At 35.1% G+C, this 15,604-nt stretch overlaps 1 protein-coding gene across 1 annotated transcript; it reads left to right on the top strand.

Annotated features, from left to right (window-relative positions):
• The first annotated feature begins 5,628 nt into the window (after positions 1-5,628).
• Positions 5,629-15,208, top strand: LOC128053040 (protein LEG1 homolog). Its single transcript, XM_052645459.1, has 6 exons — positions 5,629-5,944; positions 7,289-7,375; positions 9,649-9,833; positions 10,319-10,455; positions 12,235-12,473; positions 15,105-15,208. The coding sequence occupies exons 1-6, from the start codon at positions 5,629-5,631 to the stop codon at positions 15,206-15,208; spliced, it is 1,068 nt and encodes a 355-aa protein (XP_052501419.1).
• Positions 15,209-15,604: the final 396 nt, after the last annotated feature.

Raw genomic sequence — 15,604 nt, 5'->3', positions numbered from 1 at the left:
GATTTTTCTGTTTTTGCACTAAATGCCATTGGGATTTTACAGATCATTTTGGATAGTTTTGACATCTTCACAATAGTAAGTCTTCCAATTCATGAATAGAGGTATTTTTCCATTTATTTGACTCTTCTTTAATTTATTTCAGGCACTTTTTATTGTTTTCAGTATACAAGTCTTTAGCTTCTTTCAGTTAACTTTAGGTTGTATTGTGGTAAAGAATCTGCCTGCCAAGGGAGGAGATATAAGAGACATGGGTTTGATCCCTGGGTTGGGAAGATTCCCTGGAGTAGAAATGGCCACCTACTCCAGTATTCTTGTCTGGAAAATTCCATGGACAGAAGGCCGGCAGGCTACAGTCCATGGGGCCACGAAGAGTCAGACTTGACTAAGTGACTGAGGACAATAATATAAGTATTTTATTCTTTTGGATAGTATTGTAAGTAATTTTCTTTTCAGATTGCTTATTGTAACTGCACAGAAACATCTCATTTTTGTGTCTTGGTTTTATATCCTATGACTTTGCTGAACTTGTTTATTAGTTCTATCAGCTATTTTGTGGAAATCTGTGGATTCTTTCTCTTATTCCACATATGAGATTATATCATCAAAGAATGGAGATAATTTTATTTCTTCCTTTCCAATTTGGATACCGTTTATCTATTTATTTGTTTCCTAATTACTCTTGCTAGAATTCCCAGGTCCATGTGGCAAAATGGGGCATTCTTTCTTGTTCCTTTATGTATTATAATCTTTGACTGGATAATAGACATACTTTTATTTCTCCCCTTTTTGCTATTATTGTTATAGATTCTACTTTCACATGTTTTAAATGCTGCAATATTAAAATAGTTATTTTTAAGTCAATAATATCTTAAAGACTTAAATAATATTAAGAAAAAAAATCTCATATTTATATATGTAGTTATTATGTTTGGTAGTCTTCTGGTATCATTTTATTCTATTCAAAGAACATCCTTTAATAATTCCATGTAGTGAGTATCTATTTATGATGTATTGATTTAGAATTTGTATGCTTTAAAAAGTCTTTATGTAGATTTCATTTTTTGAAAAACATTTTTTGTGAGTATGGAAGCAGGTCTTTTTTTTTTTCTTTTAAGTGATTTACAGATGCTGCTCTCTTGCTTTTACTGTTTCCAGTGACTTTTTAGTAGTGGCAGATTTTAAAATTTTCTCTTTATGATTGAATTTGATATTTATAATTTGATTATAATGTGCCTTGGCAGTTATAGTCTTTATTTTTTGTTGAGTTTCTTAGACTGGGTTTATACATTCAATAAAATTTATTTCTCTTAATTTCAGTTCTTATTTGATAATTCTAATTATTTTCCATTCTGTGTTGATTTTATTTGTTGCTCTTTCTCCCAATATTGGTCATGTTTTACTAATTTTGGCCTGCTTAAAATTTTTTATTGCATGCCAGATGTCTAAAATTTTTGTTACTGTTTTTTAGGTTAAGTAATAATGTATATATTAAATTAAATGTAAAAGTTTTTTTTTTAATTTTCAAGTCTTGTTCCTGAAGATACATTAGACAATACAAGAGCAATACTAACTGAAGGGTGAGACTTCCATGTACGCTACACAAAGCTCTACATTTTAGACACAACCATAATTTCTATCCATATGTAAGCACCAAGCAATATGCCTAAATCTTTTTTGGCCCTGTTTTTATAATCTCTAAAATAGTGACAGGAATCTTTAAAATAGTGATAATAGAATAATTGTAAAATTACATGAAACAATATTTTTAAAAAGCCTAACAAGTAATCAGAAGTAAAGAAATGCTAGTTCTCATTCCTCCCTACCACTAAGCTATCAAGTCAACAAAAAAGTACATTACAAACTGTACTGGATCATAGAGAAGCTTTAAGTTTCATCTTCTAATCTGTCCTAAGGGGAAAAATATGGTTTTATCCTCTTGGCAGAGTTGGGTTTAGTGTCACCTGGGAGATATCTCTTACATAGAAATGGAAGTATTGAAGAGTGAGATCACCAAGAGGGGGACATAGGCAGTTCTGTCACAAGAACATCTAACATCTATTTAGGAATAAGACAGCAGTGAGAGAATCCTAAAATATGGACATGAGGCTGAAGCCTCATCCTTATACTTCAGAGACTAAGACAAATCTAAACAGTGAATTCAATGAAGTTTAGGGACTTAAAATTAACATACAAAATTCAGTAGCATCTCTATTCACTAACAACAAAAATTTTAAAATAATAAATAAAAGATTCAATCCCATTTATAACAGTATAATAAAAAATGAAAATGCATAGAAGTAAATTTAGCCTAGATTTCTACTCTGAAAATTGTAAGACATTGATGAACATAATCAAAGAACAAGTAAATAAATGGAGAGATACCCTGTGTTCATGGAGTGGAAGAAATGATGCTGTCAAAATGTTGATAGTTAAATAAACCACCTATAAATTGAATGCAAACCCTATCAAGATTCCAATGGTATTTTTAAACAGAAGTAGGAAAAAGCATTCCTAAAATTTGTATGGAACCATGAAAGATGCAGAATAGCCAAAAAAGACCTGAGAAAGAGTAACAAAGTAGAAGGTATCACACTTCCTGATTTCAAGCTATACTATAAATCTATAATCATCAAAACTTTATGACACTGACACAAAAACAGAAAAATAGACCAGTGGAACAGAATAGGGAGTCCAGAAATAAGCCCAAGCATAGTCACTCAGCTAAGATCAGACAAGGGAGCCAAGAACACTCAATGCAAAAAAGGCAATGTCTTTGATAAATAGTATTGGGATAATTGAATAAATTTGAGTGAAAGGATGAAACTGGACCCATATCTTACACACTTATAAAAATTAACTCAAATTGAATCAAAGACTTAAATATAATACTTAAAAACATGAAACTCCTTGAAGAAAATTCTAAAATAATATAGGAACAAAGCACACTGATATGAGTTTTGTCAATACTATTTTGAAATGATACAGAAAGCACAGGAAACAAATTCAAAAATAAACAAGCAAGACAACATCAAACTAAAACACAGAAGCAATCAGTAAATTGAGAAGACAGTGTACATAATGGGAAAAAAATATTTGCAATCCATGTATCTGATAAGTGACTAATATTCAAAATATAAAAACAACTCATATAATTCAGAAAAAAAGATAGCCATTTCTGCAAAGAAGATGCACAAAAGATCAACAGGTACATAAATAAAAGCTCATTATTGCTATTATTAGGAAAATGCAAATGAAAAGCAAAATGAGTTATCACCTCACACTATTAGAATATGAACTGTCAAAAAGACAAGAGAAAACAAATGGTGGCTTGAATACAAACAAAATGACACTCTTGTGCACTGTAGGGAGCAGGGATGGTAAACTGGTGCAACCACTAGAGAAAACATTATGAAAGGACTTCAAAAAATAAAAAATAGAGCTACCATATGATCCAACAATTCTACTTCCAGAAGTATATCCAAAGGGAAACAAAAACACTAATGAAAAGATATCTACAACCCCAATTTCATAGCAGCAGTGTTTACAATAGCCAAGACAGGGAAACCTAAATGTCCATGGAAGGATAAAAGGATAACGAAGTTCTGGTAAATACATACGATGGAATATTATTCAACCTTAAAGTGCAAAGAAATGCAAACATTTGCTACCACATGGATAGAAGACCTTTAAGGCATTATGCTAAGTGAAATAAAGCAGAGAAAGACAAATACTGTATGATCTCACTTATATCCAAAATCTGAAAGAAAAAAAAACACTGGTAGAAAAAGTATTCATAGTTCTCATAGAGAGAGTTCCAGAAAAACCTCTACTACTGCTTTACTGACTACGCCAAAACCTTTGACTGTGTGGATCACAACAAACTGGAAAATTTGTAAAGAGTTGGGAACACCAGAGCACTTTACCTGCTTCCTGAGAAATCTGTATGCAGGTCACGAAGCAATAGTTAGAACCGGACATGGATCAACAGACTGGTTCCAAATTGGGAAAAGAGTACGTCAGGGCTGTATATTATCACCCACTTATTTAACTTGTATGCAGAGTACATCATGCGAAATGCCAGATTGAATGAAGCACAAGCTGGAATCAAGATTACCGGGAGAAATATCAATAACCATAGATACACAAATGTTACCACTCTTATGGCAGAAAGTGAAGAGGATCTAAAGAGCCTCTTGAGGAAAGGGAAAGAGGAGAGTGAAAAAGCTGGCTTAGAACTCAACATTCAGAAGACTAAGATCATGACATCTGGTCTCATCACTTCATGGGAAACAGATGGGGAAACAATGGAAATAGTGACAGACTTTATATTTTGGGCTCCAAAATCACTGCAGATGGTGACTGAAGCCATGAATAAAAGACACTTGCTCCTTGGAAGAAAAGATATGACCAACTTAGCACATCAAAAAGCAGAGACATTACTTCACCAACAAAGGTCCAACTAGTTAAAGCTATGGTTTTTCCAGTAGTCACGTATGAATGTGAGAGTTGGACTATAAAGAAAGCTGAGTGCTGAAGAACTGATGCTTTTGAACTGCTGTGTTGGAGAAGACTCTTGAGAGTCCCTTGGACTGAAAGGAGATCAAATCAGTCAATCCCAAAGGAAATCAGTTCTGAATATTCATTGGAAGAACTGATGCTGAAGTTGAAACTCCAATACTTTGGCCACCTGATGTAAAGAACTGACTCATTGGAAAAGACCCTGACACTGGGAAAGATTGAAGGCAGGAGGAGAAGGGGATGACAGAAGATAAGGTGGTTGGATGGCATCCCCAACTCAATGGACATGAGTTTGAGCAAGCTCCAGGAGTTGGTGATAGACATGGAAGCCTGGCATGCTGCAGCTCATAGGGTTGGAAAGAGTTGGTCATGACAGCAACTGAACTGACCAACTGTAGAAAAGGAGCTCATACTTGTGGTTACCAGAAGAGGCAGTTGGGAGGATAGAGAACAGAAGGAAACTGGACAGAAAGTACAAACTTCCAGTTACAAGATAAGTATGAGGGATGTAATGTACAACAAGATAACTATAGCTAACAGTGCTATATAATATATTAAAAAATTGTGAAGACAGTAAATCCTAACAGTTCTCATCACAAGAAAAATGTTTTCCCTTTTTGTCTTTCTTTTCTTTTTATTGTATTTAGGTGGGAAGATGGATAGCTGAAACTATTGTGATAATCATTTTACAATACGTGTAAATCAAACTATAATGCTGTATGCTTAAGTTTAGGCAAGCATGTATGCCAATTGTTTCCCAATAAAACTGGAAAACAATGAAAGTGTTTGGGTTAAATTTAATACAATATTTTAGAAAAACTGACAATGTTTATGTAATTTAAGCCACAGGAAATAATTGCCTATGAGCAAAAAATGATCTGTGCAAATGATTTATTTGAAGTGTTTTGCAATAGCCTTTAACAGTTTTAATCACTAAATCTATATTGGCAGACGCTCATCTATTTGCTCATTAATTCAGGTTCTAGTTGGTCAGTGTATTACCTGCTCAGATATTCATCACTCTCTAGTTGGCCCAAGGACTACCTCCCATCTGCTATATAACTTGCTTTTGTTTGAGACTTAGGCTTAAGTACAACAGGCAGTTAGAGGATGTGGTCTTCTTTGGTGATCCCCACTTTCCTCTTCCTGAGCTTTTCTTCTGTGGGATTGGCCCCAGATCCATGGTCAACCACCCATGAAAATGACAACTACCCACCTTTTTGGGACCAAACCGATGGAGACATAGCAGAATTTCCAGTGCAGAATAACAAGATAATTGTTGATCCCTGGAAATATATGGATCGACTAAGAATATTTAAGATCCTTATAACAGAATCAAACAAATATTTTGCTTCATTTGGAAAAAATGATACAGGCAATGTATTTTGGGCATTGACTTTACTTTATGGAAGGCTATTTAAATCAGGTATGCATATTTGAATTATTCCCTAAGAAAATTGCTTTTCTCTTTCTTTGATACTAGGAGTAGCATTGCAGCTAATCTATTTAAGTGTTACTGTCTGAATGCTCATGCATTCAGTCAATATAACCAATAGAGTCAATATAATCGTTTATCTTTAAGTACTCAGGCTTTCATAATATCTAATCAAATACTTCTTTTAATTAGTAAAGTTATTTGTCACACCTTTGCTTTACATTTCATAGACTTCCTGGTTTAAACATAAATTCCTGCAGCTTTTAAAATAAATTCTTGTAAACTGAAAAAGCTTATTGTTTGAAGAAGAAATATTCCCTTCTAGATGAAAAAAAATCTTGTTTTTTACAAACGCTGTGAGGCTTCTCAGATAAATGTGACACTATAAATAACTCTGTTTCATGGGGTGAGCTTTTTATAGGAAATAAGACAGAATTTCTTTTAGCCCAGAGTGAGGTTTCACATAAACTAAGGTAAGGAACATATTTTCCCTTAAAAGCCTGGGCTTTGCCTCATAAATATTAGTGGAAAGAGTAATAAGATATGGCCCTCACTGCACAGTCTCTTTCCTGTTAGTTGTTAGGTTCAGGCAGGAAAAAAGGGCTGAAAACAGGGAGGAACTGGTCCAGAACCCAGCACTCTCTACCTGCACTTAAACAAGTAGGATGGGGAGTCAAGTGTGATGTTCAAAACTCAGCATCCTCTCTGAGAAAGGGAGAAAGCTTCTCTCCTTTCTGCCTCAGTTGGGGTGAATTTTTCCATCTGTATTGTGCTCTCACTAGTTCTTCAATCAATTGTCTTATTACTGAGATTCTGGAACTGAATCAGCTTCCCATTCTCATGAAATGCTTTTTTAAATTGTCTTCTTTGGATGTTACTAGATGGAGTCTGGAATGAACCAAGGACTAGAAAGTGGTGCCTTCATTAGAAAAAAAGAAAAAACACCTTTGCACATTTGAATTATTGCAATGAAGTCTTTATTGATTTAGGATGAAAAGAAGGACCCATAGAGACTGCCTTGTGAAACACTCAACAGGTCCAGCTTAGTCAAGAAGGAGTTGGTAAAGAAAATAAATATGGTATAAAGAAAATAATAAAGAAAAATTAAAAAAAAAAAAACAGAAAAAAAATGCAAGAAAGGGTCTGTACAGGCTCAAATTTCTGAGAAGCTTTGAGCTTTCAAAGTGAATGAAATGCTGTTCATATGAATACACCATATCATTAGCAGGAATAACCCTCTTCTTACTCTTTGGAAGGGAGCATGTGAGTCTTTTTCTTTCTTACGACTTTCTATTCAAGGTTTAACTCTTTTCACCTGCCCTGTTTACTCTGTAGATAGATTTTCAGAGCCTCCCAATAGTTCACGGTGTGCTTATGAGTCTGGAGTCTCTAGCTGCATATCTATCAACAGTGGCTGGGGAGGTAAGTGTTACATTTCACCATGCTTCTTTACTGATCTGTGGTTGTGGGCCTTGCTACCTCGGCTTTTCTATGGGAAGGCTAAGTTTGGTTAAATCTCGATATTTCCTTTGTAAATATATACAATTTTCTGTGCAATCTCCCAGGAGATGATCAATTAAAAAAAAACATGAATGATAACTCTGCTATGGTGATATCTAAATTAAAGACACATTGTCATTTTGTGTCAGAGATGTGGGCATGTGCTCAGTCGTGTCCAACTCTTTGAGACCTCATGGACTGTAGCCCACCAGGCTTCTCTGTCCAAGCAAGAATACTGGAATGGATTTCCATTTCCTACTCCAGGGGATCTTCTTGACCCAGGGATTGAACCCCCATCTCTTGCCATCTCTTGCATTTGCTGGTGGATCCTTTATCACTGCACCACCTGGGGAGCCTTCGTTAATTTTAGATAGATACTGGACTGTGAAGAAAGCTGAGCTCCAAAGAATTGATGCTTTTGAACTGTGGTGTTGGAGAAGACACTTGAGAGTCCCTTGGACTACAAGGAGATCCAACCAGTCCATTCTGAAGGAGATCAGCCCTGGGATTTCTTTGGAAGGAATGATGCTAAAGCTGAAACTCCAGTACTTTGGCCACCTCATGCGAAGAGTTGACTCACTGGAAAAGACTTTGATGCTGGGAGGGATTGGGGGCAGGAGGAGAAGGGGACGACAGAGGATGAGATGGCTGGATGGCATCACGGACTCGATGGACGTGAGTCTGAGTACCTAGTATTTCAAATTTTCTATTGCATATTCCATCCACTCCTAGCTTCTTCTACAACTAGCTATTATTTCACACTTACATATTCCAGAACCTCACTTTAGCCATGTAGAGAGATTTAATTCAACTTTTGCCCTGATCTTAAATTAATATTCTCATAATACAGATAATCAAGAAGAAGTGAAAGAGGTTGAGTAATTTACTTTTTATCACAAAGTTAGTAATAGGAAGTCTAAACATTCATCTTTCTCTCTCAATTCATTTCCTTAATCACTTAAGTTTTCCTCCCTAAACCCCTAATTTGAAAAAACAGCAAGAATTTAATAATGATTTATTATTTCAATTGCAAGACGTTTCATGCCCTAAAGACCAATTTCACTGTAGGGGACACCTAGCATATCTGCTCCTTCTCATTGGTTTATGCAGAAATAAATCTTCATTAGGTACAAAGTTTTGGAAAAGTCAACTTATAAATGTACATTTCAAAATAAAGATTGTACTTGGCAATGAACAAAATTCTTCTAGTCCAAAGTAAAGTTTATACTGAGAATCGTCCCCTCAAAGGTGAAAATTAAGGCTAAAAGTAGAAATAAGTGAAATGATGTCAACTAGTACACCAGGTTTCATCTAATGAGAAAATGACTTGTCATCAAAAGGCTTGAAAATATTCCTTGAAATACCTATCTATCAATTGTGTCTTCTCCCTTATGTTTTGTATCACCAGTATCTGGCTTCTGCTTGACATCTAGATTAACAATCAAAATAGTTCTCTTATTGTCAAGCAAGAATGTGGAAGGATGTGCTTCATTAGCAGAAGGTGTGGAGTCATGCCTGTGACCAAATCCTGGCTGAGGAGTAAGCCTAAGAATAACCGTGGCCCAGGAGCTGCCAGAATCCTGGTAGACAAAATGAACCGAGGAATTAAGAAGTAGATAAATAGTCCAATAACAGAATGTACTAGAGTGAGGACTTGGTTGAAATGAATTAGCCTCAAGAACTGGAAGAAAGTCAAACTGAAAATGAGAAAATGTATTCAAGGTTGTTTGGGAAGAGATTTGGTTGGGATTTAGAACCATCCTTAAGAGAGCTGAGATAGAACAAGATGGTTATATCGAAATTTCTTCCTCAGTCTAGGCAAAGAATCTCCACAAATATCATCTACATATATACCCAAACTGAAGTAAATATTTTCCTGAGCCAAATCTGATTATTTGCTTCCTGTGTAAGGGATAAATAAATACAGAACATAAATAATTTGGAACTGGATTGAACTGAGTAGATTCATATACAACTTCCTGTATCCAAAATGTGCCCCTAATAGAAACTTTCTTGACTGTGATTAACCCTAAGTTGTCATAATCATATGTATTTCCTAGAGCCAATAAATTCAACATGATAGTTTGGAGAATAAAGAAGATGAATTATATAGATTAAGCATTAGTCATTTGGTTAACTCCTAGTTTGTATAGATAGTTAATGGCTCCAGATGTCTCCATCTTATTTTTTTACAGGCATTAGCTACTATGTGGTTATTATGTATTTCCTTGCTGCTATTGAATCTGAGTTTTTGGGGAATTTGCCATATGAGGTAGAGTTACTGTCTCGAGAGGAGTACAGATCTAACTTCTGTTATTCAGTTGAGGAATGTCGTGCAGCCTATCCACAAGCTATGGATATATACAACAGGTTTTATAAGGTAAAAGAATGTAATGATATTTTTATGAATGGAATGAATGAAAACACTGAATGAAGTTCTTCTGTTGGGATTTATGATTTAAAAATAGATTAAACTTCACATTTATATGCATTTGAAATTATGTTAGAGCTTTGTCCCTTCCCCCTCTAATCGCTCTGCTTAGTATTTTGAAGTGATCCTAAATAGTTAATAGCAAATTGGCATAATTGTATTTATAAAAACATTTTTCAATAGAATACATGTAATAATCACCAAATTATGTTTGCCTCGGCAAACAGAACAGCATAAATCTTTCTACAAAGCAAACAAAGTTAAATGACATCTTTAAGTGTTAATATCTATTCTGAAAATAAATTTCATTTGTGAACAATCAGCTGGATGAGTGTGTCACATGTTCTTTTTCAGGAATTCATGATACTGGTAATTAAATGTATTTTAATTTAATTTAAAATCTTTTAATGACATAAATCTTATTCATTCTACAGTATCTACAATCCAGAAAGATAGTTTCCACTACCAGTGGTATTCCTCAGTATGACACAGATGAGGACACAGCGATCTTCAAGATGTGGGCGGCCCATCAAGCTGCTCTTGATGTGGCAAAACCGAAGTTCAGTGATGTGTAAGAGAATTGCTTTATCTGATGTAACTAAACTCTGTTTATTCTGGCAAAGTTTTGGTTGCCTCAAATGTTCATTGCTCATATTTTCCATAATATCAGGAAATGGTTTTTCCATTTTTATTTGCAGTTCACCTAAGAGTCACATATCAGTTGTATATCTTGAATGTAGCTTTTCTTAGTTAATACTTGTCAGTACACTCTTTCAATGATGTCTTCTTAATTTGAAAATTTTTCAGTATAGACCAATTTCTTAATTGTTTTCCTTTAATATTTTATTCTTTTTCTGGTTTTAAAGAAAAAACTCACCCAGTGATTTTCAATGGCTTGGTATTTTTTTGTATGTTTCTCTGTGTGTGCAGAGTCTTATTTATTAATATAGTTCATCACTAACTGTGATGTTTCTTCTCTCACCTCTACAGTGTTATCAAAGACTCTTCTCATCATGTCAACATTAGAGCAATACCTCTCAAAATCAATCATTGCCTTGAGTCTTCCCTTCTTATTAGGAACTTGAGCTGCCATCACCAATACCAATACTATAAATTAGTTGGTTTACATCACAGAAATTTATTTTCTCAAAATTCTGGAGGCTTTAAGTTCAGAACTAGGGTGCCAGCATGGTCAACTTCAGCTGAGGGCCTTCTATCTGGCTTGCAGATGACTGCCTTCTTGCATCATGGCATCCGTGTCTTCACATGGAGGAGAGAGAGAGAGAGAAAATCTGCACTCTAGTCTCTCTTCCTCTTTAGTATGAACTTCAACATGTAAATTTTCAGACTATCATACCTTTTTTCTTAAATTTTGAACTCATGATTTCTTGGTATTGTTGTCCACTCTGACATCATAGAACATGTTTTTAATATTTTATTCAGTTTTTATGGTTGTTTTCTGCAAGAGAGAATTGAGCGTGCCATTTAAGTCTTTAAATTAGATGAACTCAAGAGAAACTATCTGTTGTTTGTTTGTCCTCTGGCCTTGGCCCCTGTTATGTCCTATTCAAGAAGGTGATTTGATTACTGTGGCAAATTTCTAGTCCACTTCTTATTTTCTAGGAATTAGGAGCAATTATATAAGCATATACACACAGTAAACATGAGTCAATTATGTATGTTGTTGAAGAATTTTCAGAAATTGCCATTCGATAACCTGTTTATTATACTGGTTCATAGTATCCAGCCCCTGAACTATGTTTGTGAAAAACAAGTGACAGTAGACATTAGTGCCACAGAAATTAGATATAGGAGAAACACAATGAGAAAGCGCCAAGAATAAATTAGTGGAAGTAAGAGTTGGTTAAGATGCTACAATTTTTAAAAATTGTGATTCAAAGTTTTGCCATCTCTGTTGCTATGTAATAGATTCTTCCCTGGTGGCTCAGAGGGTAAAACATCTGCCTGTAATGCAGGAGACACGGGTTCGCCCGCTGGATGGGAAAGATCCCCTGGAGAAGGAAATGGCAACCCACTCCAGTACCCTTGCCTGGAAAATCCCATGAAGGAAAGAGCCTGGTAGGCTACAGTCCTTGGGGTAGCAAAGATTCGAACATTAATGAGTGACTTTACTTTCACTTAGAGTCTTCAGCTTATGTAGGCACAATGTAGAAGATAGTGTGAGGATTATTTACAATATACTGAAACTGTAGGTTCGGTTCAGTCAACTATTTAATAAAGAGCATAAAATTCCTAAGGAACATGGGAGAAAAGACACATTTAGAGTTTAATTTGTGTTTAAATGAAGTATTTTGTAACTCATGCAGCTAACTTTGTGTCCTTCCTTTAGCTCATTCTATTCTTCTGAAACTGAACGAGACTTCACCATGGACTTTCTACTGGCCGCAGAATTTATTGAGGCAGTACTATATCGCCCATACTTTGAAAGTTCAGCAGAATTCCTAGTGGGATTCCCACACAGGCTACTCACGGATCAGGATCGCAATGTTCTCACGAGTAACTTCAGCAGACGGGAAAAAGCATTGATGACTGTAGTAAAACTCCTTACAAAAATAAATAAAAGCACAGGTATGATTATGAGTTATACTATCCATGAAGCCTAAATAAACCAAAGTCATTTGAGAACTAAATATATTTAATGATCCATTAAATAGGAATGATTGAGTACCTGCTATATTATAGATATATTGAGTAATATTACGACAGTTATGGAAAACTACCCTTCCAGGACCACACATATCATGTAGCTTCTGCAATAGTGACAGTTTTAAAATCGACACTTTTGTATGTCTCTTCTTAAAATTCTTATTGCTACCCCCAAAATATTCTGGGTTCTCACTTAGGATTCAAAACTGCTAGTCTGTGAAAATCTGGCTCATTATTGTTGTGTCATTCTCCCCAGTGTAAAGTGTGCTCATCCACCAAGACAGAGAATATAATAAGAAACAGAGATGGTTGGGGTGCAAGTAGGAAGACTGGGTGCAGTTATATTAAATTTTTGAGCATCAATTAATAATGGATATTAAGCTTTCTGTCTTCACACATCATTTTATTTGTTGTCCTTAGGTACAGTATGAATCTGATAGCATTGTTTAAATTTTTGAAGAAAAAGTTCATTTGACATTAAATAACATGTCCAAAATGATATACTTTGTAAGTAGTTGAAGCAAACTTAAACTACAGCTTGTTTAAATTCAGTTTTTGAGGTTTTCACTTTTCTTACTATCTAATATAACCTGTGTTGAAAATACGAAAGTTTTTATGAACTAGTGAATCTTACACATTTAAATCTCAATTATTTAGAATTAGAACTGTGGAGTCTCTTCAGTTCCAGCCCATTTTTTCATGGATTAATCCTAAGGATCAGGGAAACTAAGTTGCAAATATCACTTAGTTTTAGTGACAGTTGGACAGCAACCAGGTCTCCATTCTCACAGGAAAAGGTTCACTCTAGAAACAAAACATTACAAACAAGAGTAAGAAAGGAGTTATGGTTCTCAACAGTTTGTGCTTAACTTATTCCATAAGATATTGTGGTTATTACATTGTGTGAGAATTTTTTGAATACATCTCATTCTCAAATAAGGGAAACAGTTCATCATTTATTATATATGCTGCCAAATGAGCACGAGGAGAAATAGCCCTTCTTTGATGCTGTTAGATTGTCCAACACAATGCATTTCCCTGTATCCTTTGACAAGCCTAATGATCAGACAGTGTTACTAATATATTACAAATCCTGTAATTAGAATTTTAATCTCTTTAACAAGTGGTGCTGGGAAAACTGGTCAACCACTTGTAAAAGAATGAAACTAGATCACTTTCTAACACCACACACAAAAATAAACTCAAAGTGGATTAAAGATCTAAATGTAAGACCAGAAAATATAAAACTCCTAGAGGAGAACATAGGCAAAACACTCTCCGACATAAATCACAGCAGGATCCTCTATGATCCACCTCCCAGAATTCTGGAAATAAAAGCAAAAATAAACAAATGGGATCTAATTAAAATGAAAAGCTTCTGCACAACAAAGGAAAATATCAGCAAGGTGAAAAGACAGCCTTCTGAATGGGAGAAAATAATAGCAAATGAAGCAACTGACAAACAACTAATCTCAAAAATATACAAGCAACTTATGCAGCTCAATTCCAGAAAAATAAATGACCCAATCAAAAAACGGGCCAAAGAACTAAATAGACATTTCTCCAAAGAAGACATACGGATGGCTAACAAACACATGAAAAGATGCTCAACATCACTCATTATTAGAGAAATGCAAATCAAAACCACAATGAGGTACCACTTCACACCAGTCAGAATGGCTGCGATCCAAAAATCTGCAAGCAATAAATGCTGGAGAGGGTGTGGAGAAAAGGGAACCCTCCTACACTGTTGGTGGGAATGCAAACTAGTACAGCCACTATGGAGAACAGTGTGGAGATTCCTTAAAAAATTCCAAATAGAACTCCTTTATGACCCAGCAATCCCACTGCTGGGCATACACACCGAGGAAACCGGAACTGAAAGAGACACATGTACCCCAATGTTCATCGCAGCACTGTTTATAATAGCCAGGACATGGAAACAACCTAGATGTCCATCAGCAGATGAATGGATAAGAAAGCTGTGGTACATATACACAATGGAGTATTACTCAGCCGTTAAAAAGAATTCATTTGATTCAGTTCTGATGAGATGGATGAAACTGGAGCCGATTATACAGAGTGAAGTAAGCCAGAAAGAAAAACACCAATACAGTATACTAACACATATATATGGAATTTAGAAAGATGGCAATGACGACCCTGTATGCAAGACAGGAAAAAAGACGCAGCTGTGTATAACGGACTTTTGGACTCAGAGGGAGAGGGAGAGGGTGGGATGATATGGGAGAATGGTATTCTATCATGTATACTATCATGTAAGAATTGAATCGCTAGTCTGTCTGACGCAGGATACAGCATGCTTGGGGCTGGTGCATGGGGATGACCCACAGAGATGTTATGGGGAGGGAGGTGGGAGGGGGGTTCATGTTTGGGAACACATGTAAGAATTAAAGATTTTAAAATTAAAAAAATAAAAAACTTAAAAAAAATTAAAAAAAAGAATTTTTATCTTGTTTTGTATACTTTTAGATTTCAAAGTTGTATTCAAAATTTTATTAACTGGAAACATACATGTTTCTATTTTCACAGGAGGTTTATTATTAACAATTTGGAAGAAGCTCATGACTTCAAAATTTGCTCGGGCTATGGGACGTTTCTTCATTAAAAGGCTCCTTTTAATACCAATTGAGTAGCCTAAATTTATGCTATTATGTGTAGATTAGTTTAATTCCATGAATAAAAGCAATCAAATGTTATAATGACTGTGAAAAGTTTGTTGTTCTTATTATCCCTCCTGATCTTTGTATTTTCAAATTAAAGCCAATAATCCCCCTGCCACCCTCCCCTCAGAATTGAGCTACATACCTGGTTGAAGCTAATTAGTTTCATAGAATGCCTAAGTTATACATGAATATGTCAATGTCTGTGCCAAAGACAGGTTACACTATTGATATTTAAGATTTTGATACTATCTTCAGCGCTCATTCATAGATTGCCAGGTAAGCAGGGATAATTCTCCTCTAAAAGATTATTCTTATAAGACACAACTTTGGGCATTGCAGAGACATTTTAAGTAATTTATATTCTAG

The sequence above is a fragment of the Budorcas taxicolor genome, chromosome 9, assembly GCF_023091745.1.
Source record: "Budorcas taxicolor isolate Tak-1 chromosome 9, Takin1.1, whole genome shotgun sequence".
In the NCBI taxonomy this organism is placed as follows: domain Eukaryota; kingdom Metazoa; phylum Chordata; class Mammalia; order Artiodactyla; family Bovidae; genus Budorcas; species Budorcas taxicolor.
Note: the sequence above shows the minus strand (reverse complement) of the source record. Positions and strands in the feature narration are given on the sequence as shown.

What these genes read in the sequence shown, in the direction of transcription:
- LOC128053040 (XM_052645459.1), top strand. Translation starts at nt 5,629, where the DNA reads ATGTGGTCTTCTTTGGTGATCCCCACTTTCCTCTTCCTGAGCTTTTCT. An exon ending in TGGAAGGCTATTTAAATCAG is followed by an intron (nt 5,945 to 7,288) that starts GTATGCATATTT and finishes TTTACTCTGTAG; the next exon opens with ATAGATTTTCAGAGCCTCCC. An exon ending in AAACCGAAGTTCAGTGATGT is followed by an intron (nt 10,456 to 12,234) that starts GTAAGAGAATTG and finishes TCCTTCCTTTAG; the next exon opens with CTCATTCTATTCTTCTGAAA.